General features: G+C 39.0%; 3 protein-coding genes across 3 annotated transcripts; 2 read left to right on the forward strand and 1 right to left on the reverse strand.

Annotated features, from left to right (window-relative positions):
- Positions 1-1,133: 1,133 nt before the first annotated feature.
- LOC122650535 (LRR receptor-like serine/threonine-protein kinase EFR) lies at positions 1,134-6,659 on the forward strand. The gene is made up of 3 exons (XM_043843940.1): positions 1,134-1,848; positions 5,765-5,829; positions 5,916-6,659. Exons 1-3 carry the CDS (start codon positions 1,134-1,136, stop codon positions 6,657-6,659), a joined length of 1,524 nt encoding a protein of 507 aa, XP_043699875.1.
- Positions 5,282-8,688, forward strand: LOC122649665 (probable LRR receptor-like serine/threonine-protein kinase At3g47570). Its single transcript, XM_043842899.1, has 3 exons — positions 5,282-5,405; positions 6,734-7,819; positions 8,282-8,688. Exons 2-3 carry the CDS (start codon positions 6,784-6,786, stop codon positions 8,686-8,688), a joined length of 1,443 nt encoding a protein of 480 aa, XP_043698834.1. The 5' UTR covers positions 5,282-5,405; positions 6,734-6,783.
- A 3,438-nt stretch (positions 8,689-12,126) lies between these two features.
- Positions 12,127-20,246, reverse strand: LOC122650536 (putative receptor-like protein kinase At3g47110). Its single transcript, XM_043843941.1, has 5 exons — positions 18,554-20,246; positions 17,865-17,986; positions 12,827-13,003; positions 12,623-12,697; positions 12,127-12,522 (listed from the first exon to the last, which is right to left on the reverse strand). The coding sequence occupies exons 1-5, from the start codon at positions 20,091-20,093 to the stop codon at positions 12,127-12,129; spliced, it is 2,310 nt and encodes a 769-aa protein (XP_043699876.1). The 5' UTR covers positions 20,094-20,246.
- Positions 20,247-20,898: the final 652 nt, after the last annotated feature.

Raw genomic sequence — 20,898 nt, forward strand, 5'->3', positions numbered from 1 at the left:
TCACTTCCACTTGTTCAGAAGTGGCAACGCCTTAAGGCTTGAGAATTATTCTTTGTGCTTTCAAGAAATAATGCTTAAGTGCAACAGCTGTAGCAAGTGTTGAGCTTAGTCATCAAGATGGGATCTCTAAGTTCCAAACTTCTTCTTTGATACCATATAGAATTTAAGAAGAACAAATGGCACAAGGAGTTTAACGTGGTTCGGTATTAAACCTACATCCACAAAGACAAAAAGAGAATTTCATTCATACACCACAAGCCAATGGCTAGATAACGGCTATAAAATGGTAACATTCACAACAGTTCTCCAACTTAGAATCTCAAAGGTTGGTTGGATCTTTATCTCCTTCCATTGGAAATCTTACGTCTCTCTTTTCAATCAACCTACAAAATAACGACTTCCAAGGTGAGATTCCTCAAGAAATCGGTCATTTGAGACTCTTACAAAATCTCAATCACTGCATGAAACTCAAAATCATTGAAGAATCTTACAACAACATCATAGGTTACATCCAGACCAGCTTTGTTCACTCTTCAAGATACGATATCTCGGCCTGGGAGTCAACTTTCTCACAGGAAGCATCTCATCGTGGATAGCGAATCTTTCATCTCTAACCATACTCTCTCTTACACAAAATAGTTTCCAAGGAAGCATACCTGATGACCTTGGACAACTATCTCACTTAGGAATATTTCAAGTTTACGCTAATGAGCTCTCTGGTGAGATCCCATCATCCCCTTACAATATCTCCCACATTTATTTATTCTCTGTCACTCAAAACCGTTTCCAATCGATGTAGGTTTCACTCTCCCTAATCTTCAGGTATACACTTGGGGTATAAACAATCTTATTGGATCTATTCCTGTGTTATTGTCAAATGCTTATAAGCTTGAGATACTTAATTACTCCGAGAACCGTATTACTAGTCTAGTGCCTTTGAGTCTGGGGAGCTTAAGGCGCTTAAGTAGATGGAATTTCAATGACAATCATCTTGGAAGTGGAAAATCTAGTAACCTGAACTTCCTCACATTTTTTACTAATTGTACGAATCTACGAGTATTGGGTATAGCTAACAATCATTTAGGAGGCGAATTACCTGATTCCAAATCTCAACTCAGCTCAGCATATTGACTATGGGTTCAAAAATGATACATGGAAGCATTCCTGTGGGGATTGGTAACCTTGTCAGTTTGACACTACTCGGCATGGAAGAGAACACATTCACTGGTAGTAACTTTGCTACCTTGGGGAAACTTAAGAAATTACAAAAATTGTATTTGAACTATAACAGATTGTCAGGTCTAATTCCTTCCTCCAGAGGCAACTTCACCCAATTGATTGCAGTGTTCATGGAGGAGAATAACTTAGATGGAAACATGCATGCCAGTCTTGGAAATTATCAAAATTTGCCACAAGTGAACCTCTATTCTAATAACCTAAATTATACCTTACCAAAAGAAGTTATTGGTATTTCTTCCCTTTCCATTTCATTTGCCGTGAAACTTAACTCTTTGACTGGTTCATTACTAGTAGAAGTGGGTAACTTGAACTCAAAAACACTTTGCAGTTGTGTTAGCTTGGAACGCCTATACATGGCTGGTAACTCTTTCCAAGGAAAATCTTTCCAAGGATCCTTTCCACTCTCATTTGAGACTTTAAGAGCACTAGATGAAGTGGATCATTCACGCATTAAGCTTTCTAGGATGATACCACAATATCTTGGGCATTTCTCATTCTTGAAGATACTCAATGTCTCTTTTAATGATTTCGAAGGCGAAGTACCAATTCTAGGGCTCTTTGCAAATGCAAGTGCAATTTCAGTAGTTGGAAACATGGGTCTCTGTGTTGGTATGCCAAAACTACAATTTCCCCAGATGCTCCAAAGAAGCCCCTCATAGAGGAGGGAGGGTTTCTACATCAAGTATAAGAATCATATTTTGCAAAAGGAGATGGAAGCAACAAAAATACTCCCAAAAGGGGAAAAAAGCAAGAAAGTAGGAAAAAGGGAGTAAATAAAAGTAATACCAGGAAAGTGTCTCCCCTTGTGATTTTATCATGACAGTGAGAAAAGACTTTGACGGAAGGATCAAATCCGTTCTGCCTACTAGCTACAACAAATCCAACAATAAACTTCCAAGCATTGGGAGATAGTTGAACTAGAGCAATCCCACAATGGCAAGGGACACCGACGAACAGGGGATGCAAGGTAAAATGCAGACCAGATAGGAACATATCTTCATAGAAAATAGCAGCTCCAGGCCTCCTGGACAGGGCCATCTCTGTTCTTTTGGGTAAAGATATCTTGACGATGCTGGAATGTGATGCTTGACCCTAATGGCATCCAAATCCTTCTCTTCAAGTACAAAGTGAAAATCCCTCGGACCTTTACCAAGTGACCACCCCTCAGTTGGACTCCGATTTCCTCTTCTCAGGGCTCTGCGATGACAATTCTTGGCCTGAAGGATACAACAAGTTGGAAGAGTCACCAGAACCCCTTTCTCTAGACGAAGAACGGTCCAACTCACCGGTAGAAGTGTCATCTCCCCTAATGGGCTTCGAAATACCTTTCCCCCCCCCCCCATTCTCCCAGAAGACAGATAGCAAAAATCACAACATAACAAATTGAAGAACTTCACAAAAAGACAAAAACTTGAAGAACCAAAGAAGAAACCTGGGAAAGATAACTTGCAGCTAAAGAAACGCCCCCATAAGAGAAGAGGCACACATATATACGTTTCAACAAGAAACCACTTGCCAGATCCAATGGTTCAAATACATAGCAGCGAACGACCAAGATCATCACATGCCCTATTTCATGATTTAAAAAAAATGCCCGCATTAACTACTGACAAGTTTGAAGCTCGTCAAAGCCGCTTCCTAATAAAAAAGAATGACAAACCAACATCAAGAAGGGCTGCTTGATGAATGACAAGACCAAAGATTCTAATCTAACAGAGACCAGAGAGTCCCAACCGAGTGATTCTCGAAAGAATACTGTCACTCCCGCATCTATCGAATGACAAAGGATTGACAGCCTCCCGCCTGAACAATAGATTCGAATATCATACTCCATCGACCCTGTATGAGACTCAAAGGAGTGGGGGACTTATGATATATCAACAAGAAAAGCAACAGAGCACACTATGCCTTGAGCCACACCGATTTTTCAAACTTCTACTTTACTCCAACTTTCTACAAGACTTGAAGGAGTGGGGGACTTATGATATATACAAAATCCAATCTCCAATAGCATAAGGACATATGTAACAGGACAAAACCAAAGAATGGTTTAGGAAATAAGAACTCACAACCCTGTTGGACCTTCAGCCATTGTCTCATGCTGAAATCATGCGTAAGGAACTTTACATGTGGCCTACCAAGAGCACAATCACTGAAAACACTAGCTCAGGTACTGACAAATTCTGTTAACGGTTCCTGCTCGGATCTCCTGCCCAACTTGAGGAATACACAACCCTAAGAACAAGAAGGACATTTAAGACAACGCCATATAAATAAGGAAACTACGCCCAAATAAGTTAAGGTAACGAAAGAGAGACCTGCACCCATCGCTCCTACTACTGTTCCATTGGCTCAGACCAGAACCAAGTTTTACGTCTCTGGCCCCATTAACTACTGTTTTACTCTAAGATCTAACTTAGGCATCGGAGAGTCCCCCGGGAACGAATTCCGGGGGGGACACCCACTCTATCTTCTATTTCTACTGTGTGTAGGCCTGAACCGAACCACAAGAGGAAGATCTCGACAGCAACATGAGTTTTTCTGGGCATTCCACATCTCGAAATTAATGCTAAGAAAAAGAAGAAAAAGAACATTAATAAGGTTAGAACCTATCCTTGTCGAGACTTTTTTTTTTTTTTTTTTGATAGATTATTGAGTCTAAATTCACTCTACTGTTTTGTTTCGCAAGTGTCGAATTGATGAATCGGATTGAATCCGTCAAGGTTTTCTATTCCAATCCATTTTAATGTAGAAGTGGGATCGGCCCTACAAGCGGGAATCAACCCTGGAATCGGTATGATGCAACAAAGAAAATTAGATCAGATCATATCGGCCAATCTGATTTCAATTCCAAAATCTGTGATTAGAATCCATAGGAATCGAGTCCGTCAAGGTTTTCTATTCCAATCCATTTTAATGTAGAAGTGGGATCGGCCCTACAAGCGGGAATCAACCCTGGAATCGGTATGATGCAACAAAGAAAATTAGATCAGATCATATCGGCCAATCTGATTTCAATTCCAAAATCTGTGATTAGAATCCATAGGAATCGAGATCGGACTCTACCGTTTCCATTCTAAATTGGACGATTCATCAATCAAATTTTAGATGCTTGAACCATGGTAAATACAGCATGGTTCTATTAGAATATTTGGAAGTGTCATTCATCAACGTTTTTAAGGCATGAAGACTAAGGCTGCAACAGGGTCGGGTTGGGCCGGGCTTTTTAAAACCCTAGCCCAACCCTGAGTCCCCTTAGCTAAGCCCAGGCCCTCCCTAACCCTGACTCAGGGCCTAAATACCTTGACCCTGATGGGCCCTGGCCCTGCAATAATTAAATTAAGATAGATTATGTAAGATGTGAGAGAGATGGCTTGAACCCAAGACCTTTTGATAATAAGTGGTTTTTACACAACACAAATTGCCAATTGTGCTATGCGCTTGTTTATATGAATAATACCTTCTATTTTTTTATAGATAAAGAAATTTCTTCGAGGTCAAAATTAGGGTCGGGCTGACCCGAGGTCTCAACCCTGACCCGACCCGACCCTGACTCAGGGCCACGAATTTTTTGCCCTAACTCGTCCTCAGGGCCAAAAATCTTAGCCCAGGCCCTGTTCGGGCTCAGGACGGGTTCGGGCCGACAGGACCAAACTTGCAGCCCTAATAAAGACCCTTCGACGAACGTGTAAAGACAAGAGCCTAGCAATCTCTCGTACCATATTGAAATATTTATTCCACAAACGAAAGACATTAATTAGATCATTAGAGAATTTATTATGCGTAACGCTATGTGGTCCCCACTGACTCTCTAGAATTGCACATATATTTGCAACCTAGCTTCTTTTCTGCAAGGCTATCCAAACTCCAAAGACCTCAATGGATCATCATCATCAGCCAGAAGTGAGACTGATAAGAGTCTTTAGGTCAATCTTCATTCGATCTATTTTCCTCTCTTGCGTATGGTTGAATCACTCAATTGCAACTTCCAAGATTGGAAACCACTCCGATCTCCAGGCTTTACTCGCCTTCAAGGATGGAATCATTGGAGACCCACTACGCATCATGAACTCTTGGAACGATTCTCTCCATTTCTGTACGTGGACCGGAGTGACATGCAACCCTGCAACCCAAAGAGTTACTGTTCTCAACTTAGAATCTAAAAGGTTAGTTGGATCTTTGTCTCCTTTCATTGGAAATCTTACCTCCCTCTTTGCAATCAATCTACAAAATAATGGTTTCCAAGGTGAGATTCCTCAAGAAATCGGTCGCTTGAGACTCTACAAAATCTCAGTCTGGCATATAATTCCATAGGAGGCAAGATTCCTCTCAAGCTCACTCACTGCACGGAACTCAAAACCCTAGAAGTATCTTACAACAAAATCACAGGGTATATCACAGACCAGCTTAGTTCACTCTCCAAGATACGACTTCTCAACCTGGGAGTCAACAATCTCACAGGAAGCATCCCACCGTGGATAGGAAATCTTTCATCTCTAACCATACTCAATCTTAAACAAAATAGTTTCCATGGAAACATACCTCATGACCTTGGACGGCTTTGGTGCTTGGGAAAATTTCAAGTCTATGGTAATGAGCTCACGGGTTAGATCCCTTCGTCACTTTACAATATCTCCTCCATTTATTACGTCTCTGTCACACAAAACCGTTTGCAGGGTAGCCTTCCCATTGATGTAGGCCTCACTCTCCCTAATCTTGAGGTATTTGCTGGAGGTGTAAACAATTTTACTGGATCAATTCCTGTGTCATTGTCGAATGCTTCTGGGCTTGTGATACTTGATTTTGCCCAGAACCGAATCACTGGTCTTGTGCCTGTGAGTCTAGGGAGCTTAAAGCGTTTAATTAGACTTAATTTTAATGACAATCATCTCGGAAGTGGGCAATCCAGTGACCTAAACTTCCTCACCTTTTTGATTAATTGTACAAATCTGCAAATGTTGGGAATAGAAATCAATCGCCTCGGAGGCAAATTGCCCGATTCTATAACCAATCTCTCCACTCAGCTCAGCCGATTCAAGATGGGTTCAAACATGATACATGGAAGCATTCCTGTGTGGATTGGTAACCTTGTCAATCTGACACTACTTGGCATGAGTGGAAACATTTTCAGTGGTAGTATCCCTGATACATTGGGGAAGATTAAGAAATTACAGGAATTGTATTTGAATAATAACAGATTTTCGGGTCTAATTCCTTCCTCCATAGGCAACTTGACCCAATTGATTAAAGTGTTCATGGAGGAGAATAACTTAGAAGGAAACATACCTGCCAGTCTTGGAAATTGTCAAAATTTGCTGCAATTGAACCTCTCTTTTAATAACCTAAATGGTACCATACCAAAAGAAGTTATTAGTATTTCTTCCCTTTCCATTTCATTTGCAGTGAAACATAACTCTTAGACTGGTTTGTTACCGGTAGAAGTAGGTAACTTGAAAAATCTCATGGAGTTGGAAGTCTCAGAACAATTTTTCAGGTGAAATACCAAGCACACTTGGCAGTTGTGTTAGCTTGGTACGCCTATACATGGCTGGTAACTCCTTCCAAGGATCTTTTCCACTCTCCTTTGAGGCTTTAAGAGCACTAGACGAAGTGGATCTTTCACGCAATAAGCTTTCTAGGATGATACCACAATATCTAGGGCATTTCTTATTCTTGAAGAAACTCAATCTCTCTTTCAATGATTTCGAAGGCGATGTACCAAATCTAGGTCTCTTTGCAAATGCAAGTGCAATTTCAGTAGTTGGAAACAAGGGTCTCTGTGGTGGTATGCCAAAACTACAATTGCCCAGATGCTCCAAAAAAGGCCCTCATAGAGGAGGGAAGGATTCTGCATCAAGTATAAGAATCATACTTCCTATTGTGATTTTGACGATTGTTGTCATTTCATGTCTCGTTACTATCTTCTTTTGGACGAGACGCCCACGGAAGAGAGCTTTAGCAGCATCTTCTTCTAATGATTGGCAATTGCGTATCTCTTACTCGGAGCTATTTAGATCAACTAATGGATTCTCAGAGGATAATTTGGTTGGTCTTGGTAGCTTTGGTTCTGTGTATAAAGCAGTTCTACAAGCAAGTGAAACAGTAGTTGCTGTGAAGGTATTGAACCTTCAGCAACGAGGAGCTTCTAAAAGTTTTGCAGCTGAATGCGAGACCTTGAAAAACATTCGGCATCGAAATCTTCTCAAGATATTGACAGTCTGCTCAAGTATTGATTTTGAAAGGAAGGAATTCAATGCTCTAGTTTACGAGTTCATGCCCAATGGAAATCTCGACGAATGGTTGCATCCAAGAATTGGTCAAATGAAGCCTCTAAACCTTATTCAGAGGTTAAACATAGCCTTCTATGTAGCTGCTGCCTTGGAATATCTTCATTTTGATTGTGAAACACCAATCATTCATTGTGATCTGAAGCCAAGCAATGTGCTTCTTGACAAAGATATGACTGCTCATGTTGGTGCCTTTGGACTTGCACAATTTCTTTCCGAAAGATCCATTACTTCTTCCAACAGTCAAAGCATATCAATTCAGTTAAAAGGATCTATTGGGTACGTTCCTCCAGGTATGGGCTTCATCCCAATTAAAGTGCTTCCATAATTTCTAAATTGATCTGTTAATTAAACTTCCATATGTTGTTAGTGTGATAACGTTCCTCTTGAATTGATCTATGGGTGTTAAACGGTTCGGTTTGGTTTAACCCTTTAATTAAAGGGTCTCAATTTTGAAACCATAACCAAATCATTTATTAAACGTTTTCATAGTTTCGATTTTGGTAAACGGTTTCTGCTTGATTTTTATTCCTTTTTGTACATTTAAGAGTGTTAAACGGTGTATTCAACTACACGGTCCGATTCAATTTAAATCGTTTAATTAAATGGTATCAATTTTGAAACCATAACAGAACCATTTATTAAACAATTAATTTTATACTTTCGGTTTAAACAGTTTGGTTTGGTTTCGGTTGATTTTGACAACCTTACTTTAATCACTAAAAGATATAATAATATATCCTGATGAATTGTAGAGTACGGTATGGGAGCCCAAGTGTCGATACTTGGTGATACATTCAGCTATGGGATCCTATTACTAGAGATGTTTACAGGCAAAAGTCCCACTAATGACATGTTTAAAGATGGTCGAAGTCTCCATGAATTTGCTACAGCAGCGTGGCCTGAACGAGTGATGGAGATTGCAGATCCTCTAATGTTCTTGGAAGAAGAGGAGGTCAGAAATGAAATACAGGTATCACCAATAATCCCTCAAGGGAGTAGAAGTGGCAATGCTGAAGAAAAAATCAAAGAAAGCTTGGTTCCAATAATTCATATCGGTCTCTCTTGTTCTGATCTGTTACCAAGAAATCGGATAACAATGATGGATGTTGGAAACAAATTGCACGCTGTTAGAGATTCAATTCTTCGAAAATCAAAATAGGAACAAGAAGAAAATATATGAAAATATATTGTCAAAAAAAATAAAAATAAAAATAAACAAAAATAAAAGGAGGGAAGTAGTATTTTTGTGCTTTTTTTTGTTAAAATTATGAAATTGTATTAAATTGTTTTTTTTTTTTTTTTAATTTTTTTTTTAATCTTTGTTGCTTGTAATTTTAACTTTGTTTCAAGGGAGATTAACAGTGTGGCTGTCTCCCAAACTTGGAGGGCTCTGTCAGTGACATATACGACGATTTGGCTCAATTCCATTCCATGGATTCTGGAGATGTGTTTTTCTCTTTCCATGTGTTTTACATGTTGACTATGAATAAAATGTTTTTCTACAAAAAAAAAAAAAAAAAAAAGTGTTCATGCTTTAAAGCCCATTTAGTGCATATATTTTTTTGGTAAGACATTTATTGCATATATTTTTTTGTTAAGAACATTTATTGCATACTAATGTCATAAATAGAAGAGGGGACCATGACTGGGTGAGCCCACCTAAATGTACCACATGGAAAAAATAAAGTTGATGCAGGAATCTTGATGCCAATGCAGGGAGTCGCATCATATTTTAGGCCTCTTATTAATTTTTGGATAAGAAGGCATTTTTTAAAGATATATAACCCAAATTCCCAACCATTAACAATGAAGGATGTTGGAAACAAATTGCATGTTGTTAGAGATTCAATTCTTCGATAATCCAAATAGGAACAAGAAGAAGATATATGAAAATATAGTGTCCAAAAAATAATAATAAAAGAATAAAAGGAGGGAAGTAGTAGTGTTGTGTTTTTTTTTTCTTTTTTCGCTAAAGGATCATATATTAATAAAGCAACCAAGAAAAAGAAAAATACAAAAATAGAGGACAAAAACCCCTCAAGAGCAAACACCTAATCTTCTCCCACCTTCGGCAAAGCCATCAACGGAAGAGGAAAATGCCTCGATCAAAGACAAAAAAATCACGAATAAACAAGACGAAATCTTGATCTACCCTAGGCATCCACAACTAGGGTGTCCTGAATCGAGGCTGGGAAAGAAACCATGACTAAAGAACATTGATGCAATGCTGCCGATTTAGCAAACAAATCAGCAATTGGATTTGCTTCTCGGAAACATTGAGAAATCTTCCAAGCAATCGAACCCAAATACGATAACAGACCATACCAGCATTGGCAGAGGAACCAGGGGACCACCGCCCTCAAAGCGAGCATGAAAACAGCTACTGAGTCACACTCAATCTAGAGATTTGAGAAGCCTTAGGATTTTACAAACTCCAAACCCAAGATAAAAGCGTGGAACTCAGCCTCAAAATTAGTCGCCACTCCTAGGAAATTTCTGAAAGAAAAAATAACCTGAGCATCAGAATTACAGAAGACACCTCCAGCTCCTGAATTTCCTGGATTACCCAGGGAACATCCATCAATGTTTAACTTCACACATCCTGGAGAAGGACAAGACCAAACCTCCAAGGACTGAGCCGGGCCACAGGGACTCAAAGGAACGTTGAGCCTCCTTCCTAGAAGGAAGTCCTGCAAAGCTACCGATTGGCAAGGCTTGGAAGAGAAAATAAAAGAAATTTCCCTAATAACCTAATACCAAACTAAAGACTGATAGCAACATCACCCATCAAATCTTCTAGAATTTCTCTCAGGCCATATAAAATAAGAGATAAGGGAAAAACCACAAATCCACACCTCCGTGAGAGAGACAACTCTCGCCTTGTTTTTCCACCAGATACTCATATTCGAAAGAGAGTTGTGATGCTATCAACCAACCCCAAATAAACTCGAGAAAGAAGACCAGAGAAATTGGGAAAATGGGCAATCACAAAAAATATGGTAAAACGACTCCTCAGCCCGACAGCACAACTCACATTGAGAAGTAACAGGAATGCCACGCTTCTTAATGTGATCATCAATAGGCAGTTTACCATTAATCAATCTCCAACAAAAAATAGATTGCTTTGGCTAAAGATGTTTATTCCAAACTAATTGTAGCCACGGCGGCTTAGGATTCCTCACCTGGATCGCTTCCCAAGCCGACTTCGTCGAGAAGACACCATCAGGGGATAACGACCAAAAGCACCTATCTTCCAAGGCCGAGGGGGGATAGAAATCTGCCGAACCGAATCAAAAGCATCTTTCAAAAACACCGGATCCACTTGAGGAAGGCACCATCGATCCTCAAAAATAAAATCAGCCACTTTACTCAAAAATAAAATCATCCACCTCTCCAGAATTTTCACCAAGGAATCAAGCCATCAATAGATAGAGAAGTTATGCACCAAAATGCCCACAATCACCGATTTGACCAACTCCACACGCCCAGCCATAGAGAGAAGCCTACCTTTCCAACCAAAAAGACGCGCCTTTATTTTATCCAGGAGGGGGAGAATATGATCGCGCTTGACACGGCCCTTGAAAATCTCAACACCCAAGTACTTCATAGGCAAAGAGCAAACAGGAATTCCAAGATCAGTAGAAATACTATTTCTCCTTTGCACAGGAACTCCACCAAAAAATAACTTGCTTTTATCCAAGCTCACCATCTGACCCGAGAACTCCTAGTATTTCACCTGGAAAGACTTCAGATTTTGAGTATACTTGCTAGAAGCATTCATGAAAATAAAAATGTTGTCAGCAAATAATAGATGGTAGGTGTCGCAACCCCTCTAGGACTAGGGAGAGCTTTGATCTTGTTATTCATCAATAAAGCCCGAAGACCTCTACAGAGCACCTCTTCTGCCAAAATGAAAAGCATAGGAGAGATGGGATCTCCTTTCCTAAGGCCTCTTTCAACGCCAAAAAAACCCACAAGGCCACCATTGAGCAAGACCAAAATTCTAGAAGAGAGAAGAATTTCATGAATCCACCCCCACCCAAACTTCAGAGAAACCTATCTTTCTAAGCACTGCAAACAGGAAATCCCAGGAGAGGGTGTCGTAAGCCTTCTGAATGTCAACTTTAATGCCCATCCCACCTCCTCTAGTCACCGAGAACATGATATTAGCCAACTCCGAAGCCATGCTAATATTGTCAGAAATAATTTTTTCCTTCTGAAAAGCCCCTTGTTCTTTTGACACCAATCTAGGAAACTTGATAGCCAGTCTCATCGCCAAAATTTTAGAGATAGTTTTGCACAGAAAATTTCCCATACAAATAGGCTTGAATTTATCCAAAGATTAAGCCCCTTCAATATTTGGGATAAGGGTAATAAAACAATTATTGACACTCCTTGGAAGCCTACCCGATGAGAAAAAGAATTTAACACCAGCACTGAAGTCATTGGACACCACCTCCCTACATTTTCTAAAAAATAATCTAGAAAAACCGTGTGGACCAGGCGAACTATCAAGGTCTAAATCCCACATTGTAGATTTAATTTCCACCGAAGAGGGAACCATCACCAAACACATATTATCAACAACATGAATCTCTCACGCGATACAATCAAGAAGATCATGGTGAGCAGAAAGGGGAATTTTTTTATGAAAAGATTCATAAAACCTAACCACATAATCAACAATATCAGATTGAGAAGAAACTACCTTGCCATCTTCCTTTTTAATGGACCGAATTAAGCTTTTCCCTCTCCGAATTTTGGTTGATAGATGGAAAATTTTAGAATTCCTGTCTCCTTCTTTAAGCCATCTATTTCTTGATTTCTCCGCCCATAATTTCTCATGCAACTCAGTAGCTTTAAGTAGAACCATCTTAACCTCAGCTTCCAGATTAAAAAGAGTGTCTGACATGCCATTTCTCTCAATATTCTCCTGCACTTCTTTCAATTTGGCTTCAGCAGCATCAAAAGCTTGATTAATATTAGGAAAAGCCTGTCTGGACCAAGATTTAAGAACAAATTTGAGCCCTTTGAGCTTTTTACAAAAGCCCAAAATTGGATTGCCAACAATCGTTCCTTGTCAGAAATCAGACACCACCCTCATGAATCCTCATGCTTCGACTAGAATTTATGAAACCAAAACGGACAATTTGCAGGTTTAGGAACACCTACAGAAAAAACCAAAATAGGAGAATGATCTGAAGCCATAAGGGGAAGCACTCTCTGGGCACAATCTTGAAACAAATCTAGCCATCTCTATGGAAAAAAACCTCTGTCCAGAATAGTAGCCACATTACCTCTTCTTCTATTATTCGACCAGGTAAAGAAATTCCCTGAGAGGGGAGTTGAAAAAGAGAACAGGAATCTACAATTTCTTGGAAGTTAGCCACCGAACCAATATTAAATCGACCCGGACCCCGCTTCTCACTGGAAAGTAAGGTCACATTGAAGTCACCTTCCACATACCAAGGGACCTGGCAAGAAGCCAAATTCACCAAATCAAGCCAGAACTCCCTTCTTTTGGCACGAAAACAGTTCGCATGAATAAAGGAAAGATGCACTCTCTGACCCAGCTAGTCCAGCCCCACTGACAGTTGTTGATCAAAAGACGAAATAATAGAGGGTCGAGGAAATTGTAATTTTCAAATAACCCACAGATGGGGACAACCTGCTGGACAATTGTTGGCAATAACATCCGCAACAAACCCCCCTTTTATTAAAAATCAAAGCAAGAAATTTATCCACATAGATCTTAGGCTCCGCTAAACACAACACATCAGGAGATAGATCCCTCAAAATGTTACTTAAGGCCCGACGACCAGCAGCCTTCATTGCCCCCCTAATATTCCAGAAAAGGACCTTCATCAACACTTTGAAGAGTTGGTTTTGTCAAATTTTTTATTCTGACCTTTTTTGTTCATCTTCTTGGACACTGCCCCACCATCATCCTTAGCCAGATTGACACCCCTCGCAGTTGCATCAATAGCTGGATTCCATGGTAAGAGCTATGAGTTCTAATCGTACGCGTAGCTTCTACATTCATCAACCCACCATGCGATATTGACCCTCTACCCACCGTACCACAATTAGGCCGAGCAATAGTCACTCCCCCTAAATCACCACCAATCATGGAATCAGGCACAAGGTCCACAGACCCCTCTAGAATAACCATACCCTAGTCGCACCCTTGGTCCAAGCCAGCAGACGAGCCAGCATCAGAGTCCGAAGACCCAATCTTGTCTTCACTTAAATTCGGGTCCACCTCCGACCCTTCAACCCTCAAATTGCCAGCCGGGTCATTGAGGTCTATTGTTCCCTGGTTCCTCTGGTAGTGCTGGAATGGTCTTTAACGTACTTAAACTCGATTGTGTGGAAGATCTCTCACTGCTTCTGGGAAGCGAATCCTATTGCTGATTACTTGCTTGGCTAAATCTGTGGCAACTCAACAGATATCTTCGTTGATGGTGTCTTTTCCGGCCTTGATTTTGGATGACTTTGCTTTGTATGCTCAGGGTAGACCGAGATTCAGACTTGTCTATTCCTGAGATTGTTTTTTGCTTCTGTTTGTTTGGCCTTTTATTTTCCCTGCTGATGGCAATGCCGAAGGTGGGGAAATTATTAGGCATTTTTTTAGGGGCTGTTTTCGCCCCTAGTTCTGTGTATATTTTTCTTTTTTGGTGGTTTTTTTAATAAATTATCTTTTAGCAAAAAATACACATGACTGGCTATACATCACTGTGCTAGGTCAATTATGTCTACCTGTAGAAAAAAGTGGTGCTTAATTAATAAGGAATCCACTTCCCGTGTAGGGAGAATATCTAAAAAGAGAATCTTGAACTTGATTGGACAAAAATCCCAAGCTCGGTGGTTTGTAAAGTGTTTACAAAAGTATTATAAAATTATTATTATTTAATAAATATATTTTATAAATATTTTATCGTGTTGTTTTGTTGTTCAATAGTGATCAAGAGGCTTTATACTAGTTGTTCAATGGACAAGGGTAGTGACAGTAAATTAAGTCCATGCCTTGAGATTCATTGTGAGATGTTGTAAAGTGGAGGGACCTATACGTAATGTTTTATATCAATTATGGGTTTAGTGGTTTTTACCAAAACTAAGGTGCACTTGTGTCTAATTAATGTAATTAGTCGATTGGATATGACTCAGTGTAGGCTACCTTGGTATACGATCCAATAGGATCGCATCACTTGACACTTGTAATCCCAATAAGGAAAGGAATCAAGGTTTGGCTATAAATATATCTTTAAAGAGGAGAGAACGATAACAATTCAATTATTAGCTCATAAATTTTGAGACAAAAAATTTCTCCCAAAATTGAAATTCTCTATCCTTTTCTTTTCTCTTATTCTCAAAGAGTTAGAGATTGTCATTGTTAGAGGAAGAGTTCCACTTTGTTCTTCTCCATCAAAATATTGAGTGGAGATTGATTCCTACCTTTGTGGGTTCGGTGTTCAAGTGTTGTGAATCGTTGGAGGTGCTGCATTTGTGGCACTAAAGAGGTAACCCTAAACCTATATTTAGATATTGTTTCGAATACCCTATACTGCATGAGGATCAATTCTTCGTATCAGATCGGAAAAGCTTTCTTTCGGTACCGTTTCAGCTTCAAACATAATAAACTGATAATAAAAAATCCTTTTATATATAATTAGTTCGGTTCTCAAGGGGTTATGGTGTTGGTGGTTGGGAATTGGGGGTATGTATCTTTCAAAAATGCTTTCCTATCCATAGTTGAAAAACTGGGTTTTGACTGGGACAAGTCACCCGAGTCGAGTCAAAATTTTGGAAAACCTAGTCAAGAGTCATGTAGACTAGGTTAGGTAAAAAATGACGAGACTGGGTCATACATCGTGCGACTCAAATAAGACTCGATATTTTTTCCCGAGTCATGACAAACTCGACGAGTTCAATCGTTTTTTAAAAAATCGTAAAGCCGGTTCACTTAGAATTTGAGTTCAGTAAAATAGTAAATCTGTATTTTAAAACAATAAGAATTCTCAACTCTTCGACTCCCTTCTCTTATTCAATGGTATAAACTCAAAATGCATTGGTATGTGATTCATTGTTTTATCTGTTTTTTTCCCATATTTTTTCTGTATTTTTTTTATTTTTTACTAATTTTTACATATTTATTGTATTAAAAATTAAAAAAAAAAACATGAATCGCCTTGAGGTTTGACAAGGCTGAGTCACCATGTTTTTCTAAAAGACGAGTCTAGTCAGAAATTAAACCTGGTTTTCCAACTATGTTCTCATTAGGGGTGTAAATGAATAGCCGAAATCTGTTTTCGTATCCGTGTCCGTATCCGTTTAGCATTATCCGAATCCGTCCGAAAGCTAAACGGATGCAGATACGGATAGGCTATAGCTATCCGAAAAACTATATTTACATGTAAACGGATAAAATATCCGATCCGTATCCGTGTCCATATCCGTTTAGCACTATCCGAATCTGTCCGATAACTAATCAGATGCGGATGCGGATGCGGATATAGCACTATCCGAGCCGAATCCGATCCGTTTACAGCCCTAGTTCTCATCCAAAATTTAATAAGGGGCCTAAAATATGATGTGACTCCCTGCATTGTTATCAAGATTCTAGCATCAACTTTATTTTTTTCATGTGGTACATTTATAGGTGGGGTCACCCAATCACCCTCTTCTATTTTTGACATTGATATGCAATAACTGTCTTACCAAAAAAATATATACAATAAATGGGCTGGTTTTTCATACTATGAATTCTTAAATTACTCCCAAATTTATCCATTAAGCTAAAGCATGAGCACTTTAAATACAAAAAATATGTAAATATAAACCAAAGATTAATACAATTTCATTATTTTAACAAAAAAAAAAACCACAAAATTACTACTTCCCTCCTTTTATTCTTTTTTTTTTTTTTTTTTTTTTTGGGATAATATATTTTCATATATCTTCTTCTTGTTCCTATTTGGATTTTCGAAGAATTGAATCTCTAACGAAATGCAATTTGTTTCCAACATCCTCCATTGTTAATGGTTGGAAATTTGAGTTATATATCTTTCAAAAATGCTTTCTTAACCAAAAATTAATAAGGGGCCTAAAATATGATGTGACTCCCTGCATTGGTATCAAGATTCCAGTATCAACTTTATTTTTTTCATGTGGTACATTTAGGTGGGCTCATCCAGTCACCCCTCTTCTATTTATGACATTGATATGCAATAAATGTTTTTACCGAAAAAAAAAATGCAATAAATGCTTACCAAACAAATATATGCCATAAATGGGCTGGTTTTTCATACTATTAATTAGGGCTGCAACAGGGTCGGGTTGGGCCGGGCCTTTTAAAACCCTAGCCCAACCCTGAGTCCCCTTAGCTGGGCCCAGGCCCGCCCTGACCCTGACTCAGGGCCTAAATACCTTGACCCTAACCCTGACGCTGACGGGCCAAGCCCAACCCAAGCCTGCCCTGATTGGCCCGGGTCCTGCAATAATTAAATTAAAATAACAAGACTATGAAAGATGTAAGAGAGGAGGCTTGAACCCAAGACCTTTTGGTAACAATTGATTTTTACACAAAACAAACTACCTAAGCGCAATTGATATATGAATAATAGCTTCTATTTTTTAATAAATAAATAAATTTTTTCAGGGCCAAAATCAGGGTCGAGCTGACCCAAGGTCTCAACCCTGACCCGACCCGACCCTGACTCAGGGCCAGGAATTTTTGGCCCTAACCCGCCCTCAGGGCCAGAAATCTTAGCCCAGGCCCTGTTCGGGCTCAGGGCGGGTGACTACACCCAAATTTATTCATAAAGCTAAAGCATGAACACTTTTTTTTAGTAGAATAACATTTTAATCATAGTCAACATGTAAAACACATGGAAAGAGAAAAACACATCTCCAGAATCCATGGAATGGCATTGGGTCAAACCGTTGCACATGTCACCAACAGAGCCCTCCAAGCCAGGGAGACAGTCACACTGTTAATCTCCCTTGGAACAAAGTTAAAATTACAAGCAACAAAGATTAAAAAAAAAAACAAAAAAAACACAAAACTACTACTTCCCTCCTCTTATTCTTTTTTTTGACAATATATTTTTATATATCTTCTTATTGTTCCTATTTTGATTTTCGAAGAATTGAATCTCTAACAGCATGCAATTTGTTTCCAACATCCTTCATTGTTATCTGATTTCTTGGTAACAGATCAGAACAAGAGAGGCCGATATGAATTATTGGAATCAAGCTTTCTTTGATTTTTTCTTCATCATTGCCACTTCTACTTCCTTGAGGGATTATTGGTGATACCTCTATTTAATTTCTGACCTCCTCTTCTTCCAAGAACATTAGAGGATCTGCAATCTCCATCACTCGTTCAGGCCACGCTGCTGCAGCAAATTCATGGAGGCTTCGACCATCTTTAAACATGTCATGAGTGGGGCTTTTGCCTGTAAACAGCTCCAGTAATAGGATCCCATACCTGAATGTATCACCAAGTACGCACACTTGGGCTCCCATACCGTGCTCTACAATTCATCATATATTATATAATCTTTTAGTGATCAAAGTAACAGTGTCAAAATCGAACCAAAACCGTTTACCGAAACCAAATCGAACTGTTAAAACCGAAACCGTAAAACCGTTTAAGAAATGGTTCCATTATGGTTTCAAAATTGAGGCTGTTTGATTAAACAATTTAAACCAAACCGAACTATTTAGCCGAATAAACCGTTTAACACTCTTAAATGTACATAAGGTGCAAAAATCAAGCAGAAACCGTTCACCGGAACCGAACCGTTTAAAATCGAAACCGTGAAAACGTTTAATAAATGGTTCAGTTATGGTTTCAAAATTGAGACCGTTAATTAACAATTTAAACCAGACCGTTTAACATCCTTAGATCAAAGAGGAACGTATCACACTATATATATACCAAAAGAAACGACATATGGAAGTTTAATTAACAGATCAATTTAGAAATTATGGAAGCACTATAATTGGGATGACGCTCATACCTGGAGGAACGTACCCAATAGATCCTTTTAACCCAATTGATATGCTTTGACTGTTGGAGGAAGTAATGGATCTTTCGGAAAGAAATTGTGCAAGTCCAAAGTCACCAACATGAGCAGTCATATCTTTGTCAAGAAGCACATTGCTTGGCAGATCACAATGAATGATTGGTGTTTCACAATCAAAATGAAGATATTCCAAGGCAGCAGCTACATCGATGGCTATGTTTAACCTCTGAATAAGGTTTAGAGGCTTGATTTGACCAATTCTTGGATGCAACCATTCGTCGAGATTCCCATTGGGCATGAATTCGTAAACTTTAGCATTGAATTCCTTCTTTTCAAAATCAATACTTGAGCAGACTGTCAATATCTTGAGAAGATTTCGATGCCGAATGTTTTTCAAGGTCTCGCATTCAGCTGCAAAACTTTTAGAAGCTCCTCGTTGCTGAAGGTTCAATACCTTCACAGCAACTACTGCTTCACTTTCTTGTATAACTGCTTTATACACAGAACCAAAGTTACCAAGACCAACCAAATTATCCTCTGAGAATCCATTAGTTGATCTAAATAGCTCCGAGTAAGAGATACGTGATTGCCAATCATTAGAAGAAGATGCTACTAAAGCTCTCTTCCGTGGGCGTCTCGTCCAAAAGAAGATAGTAACGAGACATGAAATGACAACAATCGTCAAAATCACAATAGGAAGTATGATTCTTATACCTGATGAAGAAACCTTCCCTCCTCTATGAGGGGCTTCTTTGGAGCATCTGGGCAATTGTAATTTTGGCATACCACCACAGAGACCCCTGTTTCCAACTACTGAAATTGCACTTGCATTTGCAAAGGGCCCTAGATTTGGTACTTCGCCTTCGAAATCATTGAAAGAGAGATTAAGTTTCTTCAAGAATGAGAAATGCTCAAGATATTGTGGTATCATCCCAGAAAGCTTATTGAGTGAAAGATCCACTTCGTCTAGTGCTCTTAAAGCCTCAAAGGAGAGTGGAAAATATCCTTGGAAGGAGTTACCAGCCATGTATAGGCGTACCAAGCTAACACAACTGCCAAGTGTGCTTGGTATTTCACCTGAAAATTTGTTCTCAGAGACTTCCAACTCCACGAGATTTTTCAAGTTACCTACTTCTACTGGTAACGAACCAGTCAAAGAATTATGTTTCACTGCAAATGAAATGGAAAGGGAAGAAATACTAATAACTTCTTTTGGTATGGTACCACTTAGGTTATTAAAAGAGAGGTTCAATTGCAACAAATTTTGACAATTTCCCAGACTAGCAGGTATCTTTCCTTCTAAGTTATTCTCCTCCATGAACACTGCAATCAATTGGGTCAAGTTGCTTATGGAGGAAGGAATTAGACCTGACAATCTGTTATAGTTTAAATACAATTTCTGTAATTTCTTAAGTGTCCCCAAGGCAGCAGGGATAGTACCAGTGAACATATTCCCTTCCATGCCAAGTAATGTCAAACTGATAAGGTTACCAATTCCCACAGGAATGCTTCCATGTATCATGTTTGAACCCATAGTGAATATCCTGAGCTGAGTCGAGAGATTGGATATGGAATTGGGCAATTCGTCGCCTAGACGATTGTAACCTATACCCAATACTCGCAGATTCGTACAATTAGTAAAAAATGTAAGGAAGTTCAGGTTACAGGATTTGCTACTTCCAAGATGATTATCATGGCTAGATCAAATAGCTTGAAGGAAGACATGAACAAAAGTTTTCAGAGAATGGCCAAGGGCTTTACTATTTTGGAAAAACTATGTTTACCTAGGAATGGTTGTGACCCTATCCTTGCCCTTGTATGCAGTACTCACAACGTATAGAAAACTTCAAATTAGGAACTTGACATTGCAATCTGATACAGACATGCCATTGAGGCTGGTCTTGTTTGGGACCACTTGTGGGTTTTTTTTTTTTTTTTTTTTGGTAAGCAAAATATACTCTTTAGTTGATTGAGGTAAAAACCAACTGATTGTAGTTAACATTTCCTTTATCCAGCTTATCATTGGAAATTGTTTTATTTTTCTCTGCCACACAAGGTTGGAAAATTGCAGAAGAGGTGTCTGTTGAATGTTTGCATTTTGAATCATAAGGACCAAATTTATAGCTAGGTTTTACCACAATGGTCAATAATGACTATACATGTTTACTCACCTACTTATGAATATCCAATAATATCCCCGAACTGATGAGCAATACCCTCTCTCAACCATCCAAATTGTTAGAATTCAAAGGCTTTCTAATTGCCTATGCGCATCTGGGTGTGGGTTTCAACTGGGTAATTATGATGTATTTTCACACTTAATTTCAAAGTCATCAAAA

The sequence above is a fragment of the Telopea speciosissima genome, chromosome 2 (genome assembly GCF_018873765.1).
Source record: "Telopea speciosissima isolate NSW1024214 ecotype Mountain lineage chromosome 2, Tspe_v1, whole genome shotgun sequence".
Classification (NCBI taxonomy): Eukaryota; Viridiplantae; Streptophyta; class Magnoliopsida; order Proteales; family Proteaceae; genus Telopea; species Telopea speciosissima.

Bases quoted from the DNA above. Each gene is read 5' to 3' on its own strand.
- LOC122650536 (XM_043843941.1), bottom strand. From the start codon at position 20,093: ATGGGTTCAAACATGATACATGGAAGCATTCCTGTGGGAATTGGTAAC. The intron at 13,004-17,864 runs GTCAGAAATTAA...GCTTCTTGCCAG, and splicing joins TGTTCTTGGAAGAAGAGGAG to GTCCCTTGGTATGTGGAAGG. The intron at 12,698-12,826 runs GTAATGTGGCTA...TTTTTTCTGTAG, and splicing joins GTCGAATAATAGAAGAAGAG to GTGTTCCTAAACCTGCAAAT.
- LOC122650535 (XM_043843940.1), top strand. From the start codon at position 1,134: ATGGGTTCAAAAATGATACATGGAAGCATTCCTGTGGGGATTGGTAAC. The intron at 1,849-5,764 runs GTATGCCAAAAC...TAAACAAAATAG, and splicing joins AAACATGGGTCTCTGTGTTG to TTTCCATGGAAACATACCTC. The intron at 5,830-5,915 runs GTAATGAGCTCA...AACCGTTTGCAG, and splicing joins GGGAAAATTTCAAGTCTATG to GGTAGCCTTCCCATTGATGT.
- LOC122649665 (XM_043842899.1), top strand. From the start codon at position 6,784: ATGGCTGGTAACTCCTTCCAAGGATCTTTTCCACTCTCCTTTGAGGCT. The intron at 7,820-8,281 runs GTATGGGCTTCA...GATGAATTGTAG, and splicing joins TATTGGGTACGTTCCTCCAG to AGTACGGTATGGGAGCCCAA.